This window comes from Phaethon aethereus (assembly GCF_964289735.1).
Source record: "Phaethon aethereus genome assembly, chromosome: Z".
Taxonomy (NCBI): domain Eukaryota; kingdom Metazoa; phylum Chordata; class Aves; order Phaethontiformes; family Phaethontidae; genus Phaethon; species Phaethon aethereus.
The window spans coordinates 25,282,688-25,299,372 of NC_138577.1; the positions used below are offsets into that span (position 1 = coordinate 25,282,688).

At 34.9% G+C, this 16,685-nt stretch overlaps 1 protein-coding gene across 1 annotated transcript in view; it reads right to left on the reverse strand.

Moving 5' to 3' along the window:
- Window positions 1–16,685, reverse strand: part of ADAMTS6 (ADAM metallopeptidase with thrombospondin type 1 motif 6) — a gene marked incomplete at its 5' end in the record, with an annotated part of 153,627 nt that overhangs the window by 45,614 nt on the left and 91,328 nt on the right. Inside the window, 3 exons of the mRNA XM_082013693.1 lie at window positions 3,023–3,086; window positions 5,399–5,544; window positions 11,815–11,922. Of these exons, the coding sequence (XP_081869819.1) occupies window positions 3,023–3,086; window positions 5,399–5,544; window positions 11,815–11,922 (318 nt within the window). The remainder of the gene's footprint in view (window positions 1–3,022; window positions 3,087–5,398; window positions 5,545–11,814; window positions 11,923–16,685) is intronic.

The window sequence follows — 16,685 nt, forward strand, 5'->3', positions numbered from 1 at the left end:
GGTAGGGAATGAACATTTTGGAATAGAGGATTTGACAAGATTTTCATAAATTGGAGCAATGGTTTGAAACAAAGCAATGGATGAACTTTACTACACTTGAGGAGGAACAATCAACTGTGCAAGCACAAGCTGAGGAATGACTTCCTAACCAGCTCTTAAGAAAGGGATTTGGACATTATGGATCAACAGACTAAATAAATATTGTCACTCCTGCAAGAAAAATGAGCACAATACTGAAATGAATAAACACAATCCCATCACTAAGTTGACAGACGAAGTTTGAAGTTATACTTAGATCTGACAGGCCTCACCTAGAATCCTGCGCAGACGTTTGAGCACCATGCTTCAAGAAGATGTGCGCTACTGGGATTTCAAATGCTATTAACACAGAGACTGTCTAGTATAAAGAAGACTAAGAAGAGACATCATAGTCTACAAACACAGGAAAGCTCCCACAGAGGGAATATCATCAATTCTCGTCTTAGTGGGGAAGGAATAAGTAAGGGTCCCAAAGGATGGGAAAACACACACTGTATTTCATGAAAACTGTCCTGACTGTAAGGACATTGAAGAATCCTAATGATATCTCCTGGACTGGAGGTATTTATAAAACAGGTCAGCTGCCTAACCATCAGTTAAGAATAGTTTAATGACAGTTAATTTTGCCTTTGAGCCAGGAAATAGCCTGAATAACCTCCTCAGATACCTTCTAGATGTTCCTTCTGTGACCCTATGAGCTTCCTCTCAGTAATAAACAAATAAAGAAGGAATAAAGGAAGCAAAATCAAGTAAGAACAGAATTGAAAACTGTTTTACAATAAGAAATATAATATGATAAGAATAAAATAAATCCTAGCAACATTTCAACAGTATCATTAGGTAGCTATGGTATGATTGTTAATAATAAAAAAGCACTAAAAATTGTTGTATATTTGTAAGGGAGGAGGATTACGTATTATGACAACTTTTGTGTACGCTGTGGCAGATGCTAAATAATATCTATTTGAGATAAACATTTTAAATAAGAATGCCTGGACAATTACCTCACAAGAGTTCTCAAAGAGTTAAGGGAAGAGGGATCCAGTGTGTCAATGTGAATTTTTAAACAAATCTTAGACTGTGTGTACAAGCAGAAACAGTGCTACTGTTAAAAGGTCATTATTTGAAAAGGACAAATAGAATATCCTAGGTTACAGTTTGCTTAATATCAATCCCAAATAAGCAGAAATGTTGGCAGAGATTTGACTGATACAGGTTTAAAAGAAAGATAAATAATAATACAAATCAGTATTTTGCATAAGAATAGGTTTTATCAACTAAAACTTTTTACAATTCTTGGTTAAATTAAAAGGATAATGGAATACGCTTAGATTTTGTAGAAGCATTTAACTCAGTAGTACACAACATCCTGGTGAAAAAAACCAGAAACAAACCTCTGCTAGTTCAGTAAAGTATACATTAAATTCATTAAATATTGACTGACAGATTTCAACAGATTTGAATCAGGGATCATCACTTAGTTGGCGACATCAAAGGTGAATTTCCTATCAATTGCAAGAATAAGAAACACACATTTTCATTTGTGAATTGGAGCTACGAAAAAATTTCTTGCTTATGAAGTCTTCCAATTACAAAAAGGCCACATGAGTGAAAATAAAGAGGAAGGTAAATGAATTACAGCAGATCATCTGGTAAGCTGGATCCATTCAAAAGAAAACTGCATAGACAGACCAGCAGAAAGATACATATCTACATTAAAAAATAAGATGGTCGAAGTTTCATAATGGTGCACCTTAATTTGGAAGGCTGTATGACTGGAAAAGTTTTACAGCTCCTACTGGACAAGCAGCTCAGCTTCAGTTTCTCTTACAACACTGTGGCCAAAAGGCCTAACACACTACTTGGCTGTGTGAACAGAGCAGCTGTGATTAGCAGTAGGAAAGTATTTTTAATTTGGAAATTTGTAATACTGCCGAATAATAAGAATAACCTCTACAAAGAAATTTGCAGAACTAATAATTATGATAATTAGTAACATTCATAAAACCAAGTTTTTTTCAAGGAATCAGCACATTAACTAGTGTATTTTTTCCTGAAATATATCAAAAGATATCAGGTGAAACAACACCTTTGGGAAAAGTCTTTCCCACTGTTACAAACTTTCTCGATTTAACAAGAAAACTAAGACAAATTTGAAGCTAAACTAATATGAAAGCCTGTTTATGTTTATAGTGCTACTGACTTGGAAACTTATCAATGAAATTCTTTATTGGTGTGTGCTTTTTTCTGGTTCAATTTTTAACTTACTTGAATTTGTAATTTAGGTACATAATTTTGATTTTGTGCATTTATACCCTGCCCCATGGATAGGGTAGTTCATTATTTGATGGGCTCATCTCTAAAATAAAACTTGATAAAATATGATCATTCTGGTAATACAAGAACCAGCAGATACCCGATTGCAAAACAGCAGGTTTAAAAGACACCAAAAGAAATACATTTTCACCGAATGTATAAAAGAGGGTTTAAAAGTGGATTCACGGAGGATACTTCAATTTGGGGCAGTTAATGTGGTACAGATATGATGTGGAGCTCAAGAAATCTTTAGACACCCAGCTTCTGGAAACTTGTACCATTTATCCACAGAAAAGTGATGCTTTGGCTGCCAAAACTTTGTAATTTTTCCATAAACACCTGTTATTGGCCACTGCTGGGAGACAAGACACTGGGCTAGACAGATTTTTGCTCTGATGTGGAATGCTCCTTGTTCACCTTTAACATGGATGCTCACGTTGAACTCACACCTGTCATTAAAGTGAAGGTACCAGTTGGGCACCACATTGAGATAGGGAACCTAACGTTTAGCAGAACACAGGGGGTGCCTGCAATATAGAAGTGCCCTACAGGACTGTCTGTCAATACAATGCAGGATTCACAGCTTTTCTGAACTGGGAAAAAATGCATCCATTGCTGCTAAAATGTAAAACAGACAAGTTTTTACAGTGGAACAAAAGTTACTTACATCAGTATTACAGGAGCGATATCGCTTCCTTTCTCCAAGACAATATTTGCCTCCACCTGAAGGCCTGGAAAAACATGTTGTATGTGTTACTAAATGTATTAGTACAAACACAAGTTCATGAAGTATACTAATGCATTATTAGTATAAATACAAGTCCAAGAGATATATAACATACAAATAAAAATAAAAGTACATGGAATTTTTTAAGGTGAGATTTTAAAATATTTTATTTAATAAGAATTCTAGCATTGACTTGAATTGGAGCAGATACAAAACAGTACTGGGTACTTGAAAATCATCACTCACACAGTATTCATCTAGTTTGCATAGATACCAAGCAATACAGGGATATAATTGTTTTTCAAACATACTAAAAAGGCATTGATTTTAACTATTTGCTTACTTTGCAAAACTACAATGAGAAATGTGTTAACAACCTAGGTGGTTGTTTCATTTTGTAACAGTAAAAAACTTTTTTTTATATTCTTCTTATATTACACTTGAAAATATAGCAAAATGAAGAAACACTGCCTTCTAAATACTGCAGCCAGCAAAGACTGCATTTTTTAGTTCAAGAATCTGATTCTGATTTGTATCAAGCAGTATTAAATCTGAGGAAACTCCAGTGTAAGCAGGTTTCTATTAGTGTGAAGAAGACATTGGCTCTTAAATTCCCAAACTATTCAAGAACCTTATCTGTCCTCCACAGTGGTCAAATAATGAATTAACATTGACTTAAATGGATGATTAATCAGACATCAGCTCTTTCGCTCCTAACTTGAAAGCAGAAAGGAAAAACACTTGGTGTTTGTTTTCTAATAAAGAAATCAAAGAATTTACAATTAACTGCAAAGAAAATCAATACTATTTTTCACATTACAGCTATTTAACCAGATAACACTATCCTTGAACCAAAAGGAATTTTATTCCTAATGCAGACATACCCTCTACCCCCAAAACCATTTGCTTACTGTATTGTTAAACATTTAAAATTTAATCACCTTTCAACATACCAATCTATATATGTGGTGACAGAAGTAGTTAAAAAAATCTTAGGAAATTACTCATCTTCCAAACAAACATTTCACTAGCATTTTTACTTACTGCTGTGAAAAAAATAATGGATTTAGTTTATCATTCTCTGAGTAACATAGTCTGACATGTTATCGATGCATATGAATAATTTTTGCTTTTGAATCCATTCAGTAAGTAGTGATATTTTTTGCCAGATTTGATAATTATTGCTGATGATAGGAGGTGAACAGGCCACCTTAAGGAGCAGTAACATGCTATTTTGGTGTCTGTCTTGCAGAGCACAGTGGAAAGCTGATGTACAGCCTGGCTTGCAAAACACGGGTATAAGCAACAAAGAACCTAAGTGTACTGAGAGGAGAAGATAAGGAGTGACAAAAGCCAAAGAATGGATTCACATGAAAGAAGCACAAAAGCTTAACGTTTTCAAGAAAAAGTGGTCTTAAAAACTAATAACGGTGATAGAAATGGGATTATGGGACATGACGAGAACAAAGTACGGAGGAATAAAACTATCCTTCTCCAAAGACCTATAGCTGTGATGAGGTAACCAGAACAGGACAAGCAGCAACAGAGAAAAGCAGTGATTAATTCAGCGAAGAACAGCAATGGAAGTAAGTAAGCATTCCTCATCTGAGAAGCGCTAGTGACAGAGAAAGGAGCACTTACCTGACAGACCTTCTCGGGAACAATGCTGGGGACATTGGAAAGCAGACAGATGACAGGACCAGTACAGACACACATAACGGACCAAGCTGTAATGGAGAAGCTGGCCCCTCGTGAGAGAGAGTAGATGGACCAATAGGGAGTAATGGCAGGGAGAGAAGTTGCTGAATTGTTTTAACAGTTAGTGGGGAGTCACAACTAGGTGTTGGACACGACAACATACAACTGTATTGTATGCAACATAGTATGACCAACTATGGTTTATATGTAAGCAGTTGCGTGCAAAAGCTTGGAAATACTGTGTTGTTTGTTTTAATAGGTAACTGGCAACAGTTATTTTATGTCCTAGAAAAGCATTAGAGGTAATACGTCTTAAGAAACAAACCTATCTAAGGTATAACTTAAATATATTTTTGCATGAACAGCAAGTTGCAGAAAGAAAACCATTCTGGTTACTGCTAAATATAAATCCAGCTATCTTTACAGTACATAAGATACATTAAAAATGTTAAAAGTATGTCTAGTGAACTTCTCCTGTTTAAGTGTTTCTGTCTGCTATTTTGAAGACAAATGTTGGCAAACTAGCAAAACATTTTTACAGATAACATGTGAAACCACAGTTTTGAATAATTTCCAAATGTGTCTTTTTGTTGGCTCTGGCTTACTTTAGCTACTTACGCTGGACTGTCACAGTGTCTTATAGACGAGGAGACTCCTCCCCCGCAGGTCCTGCTGCACTCTCCCCATATTGACCACGGACCCCAACCCCCATCCATGCTCTGGGGCCAAGTGCCAAAAGGGACGCACTCTCCCTGATAACACCACTGAAAGATTTCACAAAAAACCACACAATTAGCTTCCAGGCTAGCAGAGTTATCAGGACAGAAAAATATAAGGGTCAGGCAATGACCAATTATAGGCATTAGCATTCTCTGTATAGATAACAAAGCTAATATTTTACTTTTTCTAGCCATGTTTAGACATTGGTGAGGGTGTGTGTGATTTGTTAATTGTCTTCACTAAGTCCTGAATTATAGGTCCCTAACAAACAGCATAAGTTAAAGCTAGTTTAAAATAAAGATTTGCTTTTTTTTCATACATACTCCTTAATGTTTCACGTTAAAGGAAATGAAAGTTGCTTACATTCTTTTAAACACTAAGATTCATTTCTAAGATCAGTTTAGTAAAACACCTTCCACTTAGGGGCTTCATTTACGCAAAACCAAAAATTCCGCCCGATAGTATTTTTAAGTATTCCCTGACATTTTAAGAAAGAAAATCTGGACGATGTTACAATGGAAGAAGAATTTGTTGCAGTACTTAATTTATACTAACCCTACAGACATAATAAAAGTAGTGCCAAAGTGTTAGACATGGTACAGAAAATCATTATATAATAGTGACTGGCCACTTGCTCAGGGACAGAGAAACACACACAACTTCTGTGTCCAAAATCAGGCATACGAATTTGACAAAAAGCACTGAGAGAAGCACAGAAGACATGGACAGATACACATACCCCTGTCCGCCCATAAACACTACTGGAAGACTCAGTGTTGACTTTATACTAATAGGTACAGCAAAGTCTTCTCATAGTTCCTGAGTCCTAAGGTTCACCTAAAGCCTTAGACCAAGCAACACGGAACATATGTAAACAAGTAAATACAGCCATTTACAATGACCTGAATTACTCTAGGTTTTTCTGAAAGAAACTGAAGAGAGAATTTAACCTTCAGACATTACTCAGAGAGGGAAAAAAAAAAACAAACTAGGAGTTTGATATTTTGATATGAACAAGGATTGTACAGAGTGTGAGAAGAAATGTACAAGAGTATTAAAGAAAATCAACAAAGACCCTTATAGATCCTTATTTTTTCATTAGACATATAATTTTGAATAAAAGGTACTTCTAGACTGTCAAGTATGTCGGAGTCTAAGTGTGTAGCTCTCAAGAATGTACATTAAAATGATATATTAATATTAAAATGTGTAGCTTATCATCAGCAAATGCACCTAGATACAACATAGTTTTGCATACGAGCACACGCTACCATTTAATATATTTTCTTATTATATTATTTTCCTGTTATTCATATATTAGTAAGTGAAATCTGTGGCATTGTTTTTCTAGTCACATTTACTCTTGTTTTTCTCTCAAAACATTTTTATCCTCCATGACCTCCTTTGTTTCTCTATGTGCTGTACCTGTTTTAAAACACAGCTGTTACAATCCAGAACATTTCTGTTTTTAAGCCTCATCCTCTATCAGTTAGAGAAACAAAAACCAAGCATTTAAGTGTCTACAGAAAAGATAAAAGAAGACTATTTTAAATCTTGTGTTCAAAATGTGTTGCGTTTTCTACCAGGTCTGGCCGGGACAGTTTTTCTCACAGCGGCCCGTACGGTTTCAGGTTTGTGACCAGCGTGGATGACACAACGATGTTTTAGCTGTTGCTGAACAGTGCTTGCACACCATCAGTGTTTTCTCAGTTCCTCAACCTGCCACCCAAGTGAGCAGGCTGGGGGTGGGCAAGAGGTTGGGAGGGGACACAGCAGGGACAGATGATCCAAATTGATCAAAGGGATATTCCATGCCCTGTACCATCATACCCAGCAGTAAAACTGGGGGCGGGGTGTGTGTGTGTGTGTTTCCAGAATAGCCACTGCTCAGAGACTGGCTGGGGAACAGTCTGCTGGTGGGAAGTAGTGAGCAATTGCCTTTGATCTCTTGTTCGCTTTCTCTTTCTTTCCCTTTCAGTTACTACACTGTCTCTCCCAGGCCATGAGTTTTAGTCACTTTTGCCCTTCTGCTTCTCTTCCCCATCCCTGGGGGGGTAGTGAGTGAGTGAGTTGACTGGGTGGTGGCCTAGATGCTGGACGGGGTCAACCCACCACACCCTCCTTCAGAAAGAAAAAACAGACACAAGGTTTCATGAAGTTGTACTGAAGAAAGGAGGGTTTAGTCTTCTTGGAGTTCTACATTTACAAATCGGAGGCTTATGCCAATAACCAAGTATCCATCAGATGAATGTACCCTTCATATGGAGCTTCTCTTAAATCCAGATTATCACTGAATGTCTGCATAACACATAACGCAGTCCGTATAGTGAACTCACATTTTTAGCTAGTATAGATACATCCATATGGCACAGTGTTTTGTAATGCCTCTAATGGTACAATTATGATACAGAATGAAGTATTTATGTGAATTACATGAGGGATTAAAATCTTCTGGTTTTCTTCTCTTTATACTGATAAATCAAGTGATAATGGTTTTATTAACTACAGACAATAATCTCCTTGCAGCATTTTACTGAAGGTGCCACACAAGTATATGAAGAGTTATCTAATGCTAAAGTCAAAAGTTAAAAATAAAAATGCTTCTAAGAGTAAAAATGTATGCTAATAATTTAAATATACATTATGTATATTACAAACATGTCAAAATCAAAGAGATGAAAGACACTCAGAGTTAAGAAATGAAAGAGTTAAAGTTCAACTCACAAGAATATCACATATGTAAAACAGAACATGCAAACCGTCCTAACTCTATACTATTATGACTGTATACAATAGAGAGTTTATTTTACCTGCTTTATTTTTCCAAATCTGTGTAAAATCCCTGTACTCTGTAATTTCCTCTGTCATGCAAACATTGTCTTCCACATTCCCATATTCCCCTGTAAAAACTCCTTAAACACTGGTTTTTCTCCTCTACTGAAGTTAAATCTGAGGACTTACTGCTCACTTCAGTGTCTCTTCTTAATTTTCTAGTGAAAATTTATCTTTCACCAGATGCCACAGATGCACAGAATCTCTGTCAGAGTAATTCAAAAGGACCAAAATCTTCATTATTTCTAATGGGACTGCAAAAATATGCTTCTTCCACAAATTACAGCAACCTTATCTGCTATAATGAGGTAAGGACTATTAAGTAACCAGTGTATGATGATACTAGAAGAGATGACAGCTATTTTAAAAGAACAATCCTTCATGAAACATTTAGAACTGCAATGTTAATTCTGCTCTAACATTGAATAACTAACTTTCAATTAATTCAACTAGAAAGACAGTGGTGATCCATTTGAGTATGTAGAGAATGTGCAAAAAACTCTTAATAATGTAAGCAGTCTGAAATTTTTCTTATAGAGGTCATTACCAACAAAATAAAACATGAAATTGTGGCACATCTGAGATCTCCTTTATATGAATATTAGCTGTTTAACAGAACTAAGATTTAAAATAGTATGCTTTTAGAAAACTCACACAGCAAGTACTCTAATATTGAAGAAAATTTATTTCATCTTTTGTAGGGGGGCAAAAAGATTGATTCAATCTAAATTTGCCATCTCAGTTTTAACAATGTATTTTCAATCATTGCTTCTACAATTCTTTTGCAAGAAAACCTAATGTCCAATAATAACTTAAATTTACCTTATTGCAATGTCCAATAATAACTTAAATAATTACACAAAAAAGTTTTCACTTTTTGCACATTTGCCTCTCATTTATGTGCCTAGCAAGGATCTAAACAATGATGTTTGAAAAGGTTACTTTTTTAATTACTTTAAATTCAAAGACAAAATAAACATTCCTATCAGTTTTATCTTATTGTTTTATATGCATCATTTCCTCATCAGAGTCTTTTTAAAAGTCTATCGGTTAGTTTACCTTCACAAACACATCTCTGGGTATACTAGAGAGAAATTTAATGTATATTTAAGACTACAAATTAGGAAAATGTGTATCTTTTTGAACCCAGCCAGTATGTAAAATCCTTCACCAAAGCAGGAACATACTAAAGCTTCATAACAGAACAGTTGTACAAGTTCCACTAGTAGCAAGAAACCACTCTATTCTCTTTTCCTGTATGCAGTAAACAGCTGAGTAACTTTCATGGAAAATACTCTAAAACCTTCAGGCACGGGCAGACATCTACTGTGGAAAATTTCAACCCAAAGAGCCGAAAGTTTGGCAGGTTTCTATAAGCAACTGCAAGAAGGATTTATAAGAGAGTATTAGGCCATTTTAATTGTAGAAACCCCTCCCAAATCTGCCAAAAAGATATTAACGCACATTGCATCAAATTTTGCTTTGAGTTAATAGTTACACTGAATTTACATTCGTGTAACTAAAAGCAGATACTGGCCCTCCAAATATGATGAAGTACTCCAAGATCTTGTTAGGCCTTTAGAACAGGGAATGTCATGTATCATACACTTGGACAGAGTCCAGCAAAATAAGACCTAATTTTGTTGTGTCCTTTAGGTGTGACTGCAATATAAACGTAGTAGTAGTAGTGATGATGATGATGGATTAATCGTCGTCATCGTCGTAACAACAACAACACCACCACCACCAATAATAATAATAATAATGTGTTATAGAATTGTAACTTACTGTTTTCTCCTTAGCATGTGGTAAAGAGAACTACTAAAATTGTACTACAGGTACAATTCTCTGCTGTTAACAGAAATGAACAGTTTACCTTTGTAAAGAGTACAGATTCTCTCACTTCCCTCTAAAATCCAATAATGGAACAAGATACCGATGACTGCAAAAAGATGCTTTCTAGTGAGCAAACTGATCAAAGCTTCTGGCAAGTGGACACAGCAACAGTGTCTTAAAGCCTCTCAGCTTGTTCATTGTAGTCTCATGGTTCAAAAAATATAAATTGAGGTAAATTGCTCCTTGTCATTGACAAGGAGTAGTGGTTCCAAAATAAACCTAGACTGTTGATTTAAGAGTAGGGCTTCTAACATTTTCTGTTACTCAAATATAAGGTAACCTTTTTGGTAGCATGTGAAGGTCTCTCTATTTTCATTGGCTAACTCTAAGCACTCTGTTTTTTTAAATGACCCCTTCAATGAATTTATTTAACGTGGTATACCAACATTTCCAAACTCAGCATGGAAAAGCCATCAGAATGATGCTAGGTCATGGGCCCTGAATGAAGCCACCAACAAGCATTAACAAACTGGGACAGCTGCCCAAAAGCTTTCATTTCTTTTGTTTAAACATCAGATTGCAAGTCAAAATGCAGTGTAGTCTTTGCTGAAACTAACCCAGCTAGCACGGCAAAGTCAGAATGAGAATAGATGTCAGCAGTCATTGTGAGGAAAAAATCCAATCTGAAGCAGCAAATCTTATGGACAGATGCAGCAACTCTCAGACAGATACTAGAAATTGTGCAATATAGTAAGTTCTCCTCACTTTGTACAAACCTGCATAAAATACATTATCTTGAAAAAAGGCATAGGAAATTCACTTTTTTCCCCAGTACATGTCCTGCAAATTGGTAATTAAAATATATTTCTCTCCTCTTTAGTATCTGTATAGATTTTGCCTTGCAATTGAGAAACACTTTTACTGTTCTTAATCTAAAACTGTTTCAGAACTTTGAAACTACTCATATACAGACATCATTTTAATATCAAAATTCACATGTTCAGACAGACACAGCAGCGCCAGACATCTATCGCAACATTGACTGTCTGTACTTCTGTTAGGTAGAAGAGTTTATCAGACAGCACAGCAATGTCCTTTAAAGCTAAACAGTTATGCAGATAGAATAGTAAAAGAATAATTCAAAGTCAAAACAGAAAGGTCACCAGGAAATATGGGCTTTTAGAAAATTCATTTATTACGGCAACATTTTTTCTATGTGCTTGTATGATTCAGTTTACATTTGATGGAATAAAGATTTTTTTATCTTCCAACAGAATAACAAAGTTCAGGCTCTAGATATATGTTACACATATACAAAGTCCACACCAGACCTAGAGTTGTAGTAGTCCTTAAAAGAAGAGTGCTATAAAATTTAATAAAGATTGAACTAGAGAGTTTTTAGAAAAATTACTCTAGGCTATAGAATTTTTTTAGCAAGGATAAATGTTTTATTAAATTACATATATGAAATATTTGTGAAAGAATTCTGTGGAGCAATTCCATTAGGATGCAAATGTATTCTGAAATAATAACTCTTTTTTTGAACACTTACAGTTGCTCATAAGTACTTTAATTTTCAAGTTCCTTCTTCCTGTAGTCTTTAAACAATAAACTGCTTCTTCAAACAACAAATTATTTGTACTCACCCCCTTTTCAATGCTCCCTGTTTGGCAAAGAGTACCTTCAGCTGCTGGAATGCTGTTGGTAACACAGCGGTTACTTTTGCTGAGGCACCAGAGCTCTCTACACACTTCCTAGGAAAGAAGGCAGAAGCAAGTTGATCAGAATAAAAGCCTAAAATTGCTTCCAATCTTCATACACACATGTATACACAAATTTTTTTGATGAGAGACTATTAAGAACTGGGCTGTACAGATAAAACTACAGATGGTTGTGAAATATTCTGAAGCAATTTCAAAGCCACCATATTTTACCTAAGAGTATTCTGCCAAAAAAAATTCTGGAATAATCAAATTGTAGACTACAAGAATGTGTTTTTCACACCTGCCATGCAAGTAATGTTTTATACTTGCTTTTTTCTTAGATTAGTGCTATGCTGGGCCCAGTATACTTTAGTGTTGCTGTAAAAGTTGTCTTCAGCTGTGCTGTAATATCTCCATTACTGTCATTATCTGCCTCAAAATTACATGGTAAGAGTGTATGAAACAGCAAGTTTTATTTTTGTTTCCTTTAGTTAAAACCAAAGTTTCTGAGCTCAGGCTGCTTGCACTCCTCTTCCGTACCTTGCTAAAACAGTGCACATGTATTTAATAATAATTGAGCTACGTACTAAAATATTTCCTTTAGGCTTTTTAGATTTGCGGCTGATATTTCATAAATGATTTAGCCTATCCTATTTCACTGTGTTGTCAGTGTTAAATAAACACAGGTTTTCAAATAATCTTTTCTCCTACAGTATCTTCTAATTTGGTTTTGCACGTCTACTCATTTAAATTAAGCTAGTTCGGTTGACACTGGAGATTCATTGTTAAAACTATCTGAGGGTTGAAATTCATAATGTGGGCATGATACAAAGTCGGCTGACCACTGGAAATCTTCATAGTTGCTTCACTTGCCCTTGGCTTCAGCTGTATATACAGAATGGAATCCCACGTGTGTTGCTTTTACAGTAAATGACAACATTATAATCTTTGTAGTATTACTTCAAGATCAGTGCAAGGGTTCACAGCCTCCTTACAGATATTTTCTATTTTGAAGTATTTTGTAAAATTTGAAAGATACTTAGATCTATAAAATGATCTTATGATAGTCATTACTATTTCATTTTATTTAACTGCTACTTGAAATCATATCCTGCAAATAATCCCTGTATAGATTCTATGTCTAAACCTTGGTACGAAGAGCAAAAAGGAAGACAGTGCGAGTAAATTCAAATTATTAGGCACACCACCCCACCCCGCCTGAGGTTCATTGTTTCTCTGAGGAAATGAATGAGTATCTGGCACCTACATGATCTTTCCTATATACATCAGCAGAAACAACTGTTAAGTTTTACCCTAAGATTCAAGTTTCTTGCATTGTACTGCGTATACAAATGGATTTATTCACCAGCAGCTGCAGTAACAGTTCAACAGTACAAGCTTTTCTTAAATATTGCAAAATTGTTTTCCAAGTTCAAAATCAGCTGGTGCCATTCTTGCAGGATTGTAAATACAGTGTATTTAGTTTCATAATTGGTTGAAGCAAGGTATCTTTTAAAAAATCCATTAAAAACATACCATATTAGAATGGTCTGAAATTATGAGGAATGACTATTGATGATTTCTGGAGTTTCCATCCAATTTCTGATAATTAGGCCTAAGACATTTTGTCCTATTTGGTGGGTAGTCCTATGAAATCTAAAACAAATTGTTGAGTGTCTTTTTAGGAGAAATATTGCCACTCATATAAGCACACCTGCAGCCAATGTAGAACTATCTTACTTTTCAGATTAGAATTTTTCATTGAAGAAATGCAAACAGTATAAATATTTACTTACTCAAATCTCTGAATAAAAGACTTGTTTTTGCTACTCAGCTGATAAAATTTTGAGATTAAGATACACACTCACAAATAAGTACATGGTTGAAAATATCAAACAGAACAAGAAAAGAACAGAAGATACATCACAAAGGTTCTTGAAAAATCTAATTAGATTACAAACTTCACAGCCATTAAGGTGCTAAACACTAAATCAAATTCACATCTAAATGAACCATGAATCCAAACTTCAATACAGTATGGATTTTAAAGTGAAAACCTAAAACTGGCTCTTTTCAGACAAGGTATGAGGTGCTCCTGTCATAATCCTGCCTTATTTACTTTTACATTTAATTTACTTGCTCATTTTGTTGAGGAAAATCAGTGTAATTTACTTGCTCATATTTCATATGTGGTTTACATTGTCAAATCATAATTAAAAGTGCCAGACTGTGACGATTCTACTTGTGTTTATTTTGCACCTGATCAAGTTCAAATGTTTAAATTGATTGCTGTGCTGACTTTGTGAAGTTTGGATCAATGTTCTGAAAAGCAAAAAAATTCAGTTGCATTAAGAAACAAAGACTTCAACTATTGTAATACAGACAGAAGCAAAAAATCAGATCTGGATAACAGTCTGGAATTTGAAAACATCTGTATTTCAGGGTGATTTGAATCCAGAATTCTGATTTGTGCTTCAGAGTTTACACACAGAATTTCACTTCCGATATGCCTACACAAGTATACCATCTATATATTAACATATAAGTGGAAGTAACAATTAAAACATGCATTCCAATGCCAGGCTAATACATCCACAAGTGAGAGAAACAATTTCCTCCCAATAGGATTCCTTCTGTATACTCAGGCTTATTTGTGGCACTAGACTCCTCCAAATTCACTGAATTAATATCACCCAGATATTTTAATTCCAAAGAAACAATCATCTGAACTGTGTGAATTAATGGATACAGCACTCGAAAACTATTTCAGACATTCATCTGTTTGCAGGATGATTTTAAGCATGTCAGCTCACCTCCCTACTCCACAAAATGAGAAAATATTTTCCTTCTTCCTAAATTGCTTTGGGAGATAGGATGCAAAGAACTATATCAAAACTAGGTATTATTACTGACATAGTCTGCTAGTCCTTATTCAGACCTTAATTTCAACAGGAGTTTGCCTTAGTAAATCCCTAAAGACAAAAAGGGAAGTAATGAAAAATTACTATGAGTTGTATCATACTATCAATATTTGAGTGAAAAACTCTGCTTAAATCAGAAAGCAGTTCTGTTTGAGACAGACATAAAATATCCCAAAATCAACAGAATATTTCCTTATGGAAAACGATGCAAAACACAGAGGATTTATTAATTAAAATAACAGAATGTATAAATTTGTAGAAATAATTTACATTAAAAACAAGAAATTAAAGTATTTTTGTAATTTCTTTTAAATATAGACAAACTTATTTAAGAAGTCATTTCTTTTCCTTTGCTGTTTTGCATTTAAAAGAAAGACTAGAATCTGAAATACATTCTCCATCACACTGTACATGAAAAATAACATTAACACTAACTTGAAAACAAGTAAGATATCTAAAAAGAAGTGGAAAATCCATCAGTGCTGTTCTTTCATTAAATGAAAATGGAATTACACCCGGTACTACTATGGCTATGTCATCTTTATTTTCAGCTGATTTTGGAAAGTTAACAGAGAAATTAAGCTAAGGTGTATATGGCTTTCTGCTCCCCAGCTCAACCTTATACCTGGTACTAACTTCGTAGTTACTGATTTGGGCTATTTCCTTACTACCACCATCCTATCTGTAATATCTCTAAGCAACTCTTTCTAATAAGCCAGCTTTAAAAATGTATGTGGAACTGCCCTGGAAAGGTCAGGCCCAAAATCACTAGTAGAAAGTATACTGCTTTTTTTCCCACACACTAACACGCACACACATGCACACCCACCCCCCGCCCCCACACACCCCCCAACATAAGGTGACCCTTTAGGGTAGCCTTTTGTTAATTGGCGGACACAGGATGAAGCTAACACATCTTTTGCCAACAGTAAATTTGTGTGAATAATTTACCGAAACTAAGAGAAAGATGCATAATCTGAAAATTAATCAATGACCTCAAAGTCAGTCTCCAAATGTGTGGATTTAATAACTATTAATTTGTAAAGCAAACAAGGGAAACTGTTTTAAAAATCCAGGAAACATAAACTGAAGCTGAGGCCTTTCACAAGATCAAGACAAGATAGATGACAACCTGTAACGGTGTATCTTAGGGCTCCATGACTTCAGTTTGGAATTCGGATGCTTGTATTTGCAGTAAATTAAACAAAGCTGAACCCATCTAGAGAAAAAAAACAGCAAATCAAATTATCCTCCTTTTGCCTAAGTGTTACCAATGATGGAGCCTCTTTCTGTTGTGTCATGCAGACTTACATATAGGCATTTCAAATTATGTAACATCTAAGTATCTTATATCATAATCATCATAAATGGTATCAATACAGCACAAAGAAAACTCAGTAATATGAGCAAAGATCAAATTGCTGTGCTGTTCTTAATGTTTTCAACACTAATGAAAGCCTCCAACAGAAGTTAGCAGTTTGGCCCATAATATTAAAAAAAGAAGATGGGAAATACATTCACAATGCATATTAAACTATGATAATTTGGGAGTTTCATTTTTTGTTCATAAAATTTTAAAATTTTAATTAGAATTTTATGTTGTTTCAGCATGTTTCATCTATAATATGCTGCACCTCTTGATGAGCATTTGCTAAAATAGAGCATAAAAATAATTAGTTTGAATTGTAACCTACAATTCAGACCTGAAAAGCATCAACCTAAAGTATTTTCAGCCTCATTGCTGAAATACTGCTGGCAACACAATTAAAACTAGAAAACTATAATTCTGGGTGAACTTCAGAAGGTTGAAAGTTAAGTTCAGATAAGCACCCAAGAGTTACCATTTTAGTGCTCCATTACCAAATGCTCATTAAGTGGTGCAGCATATCATGA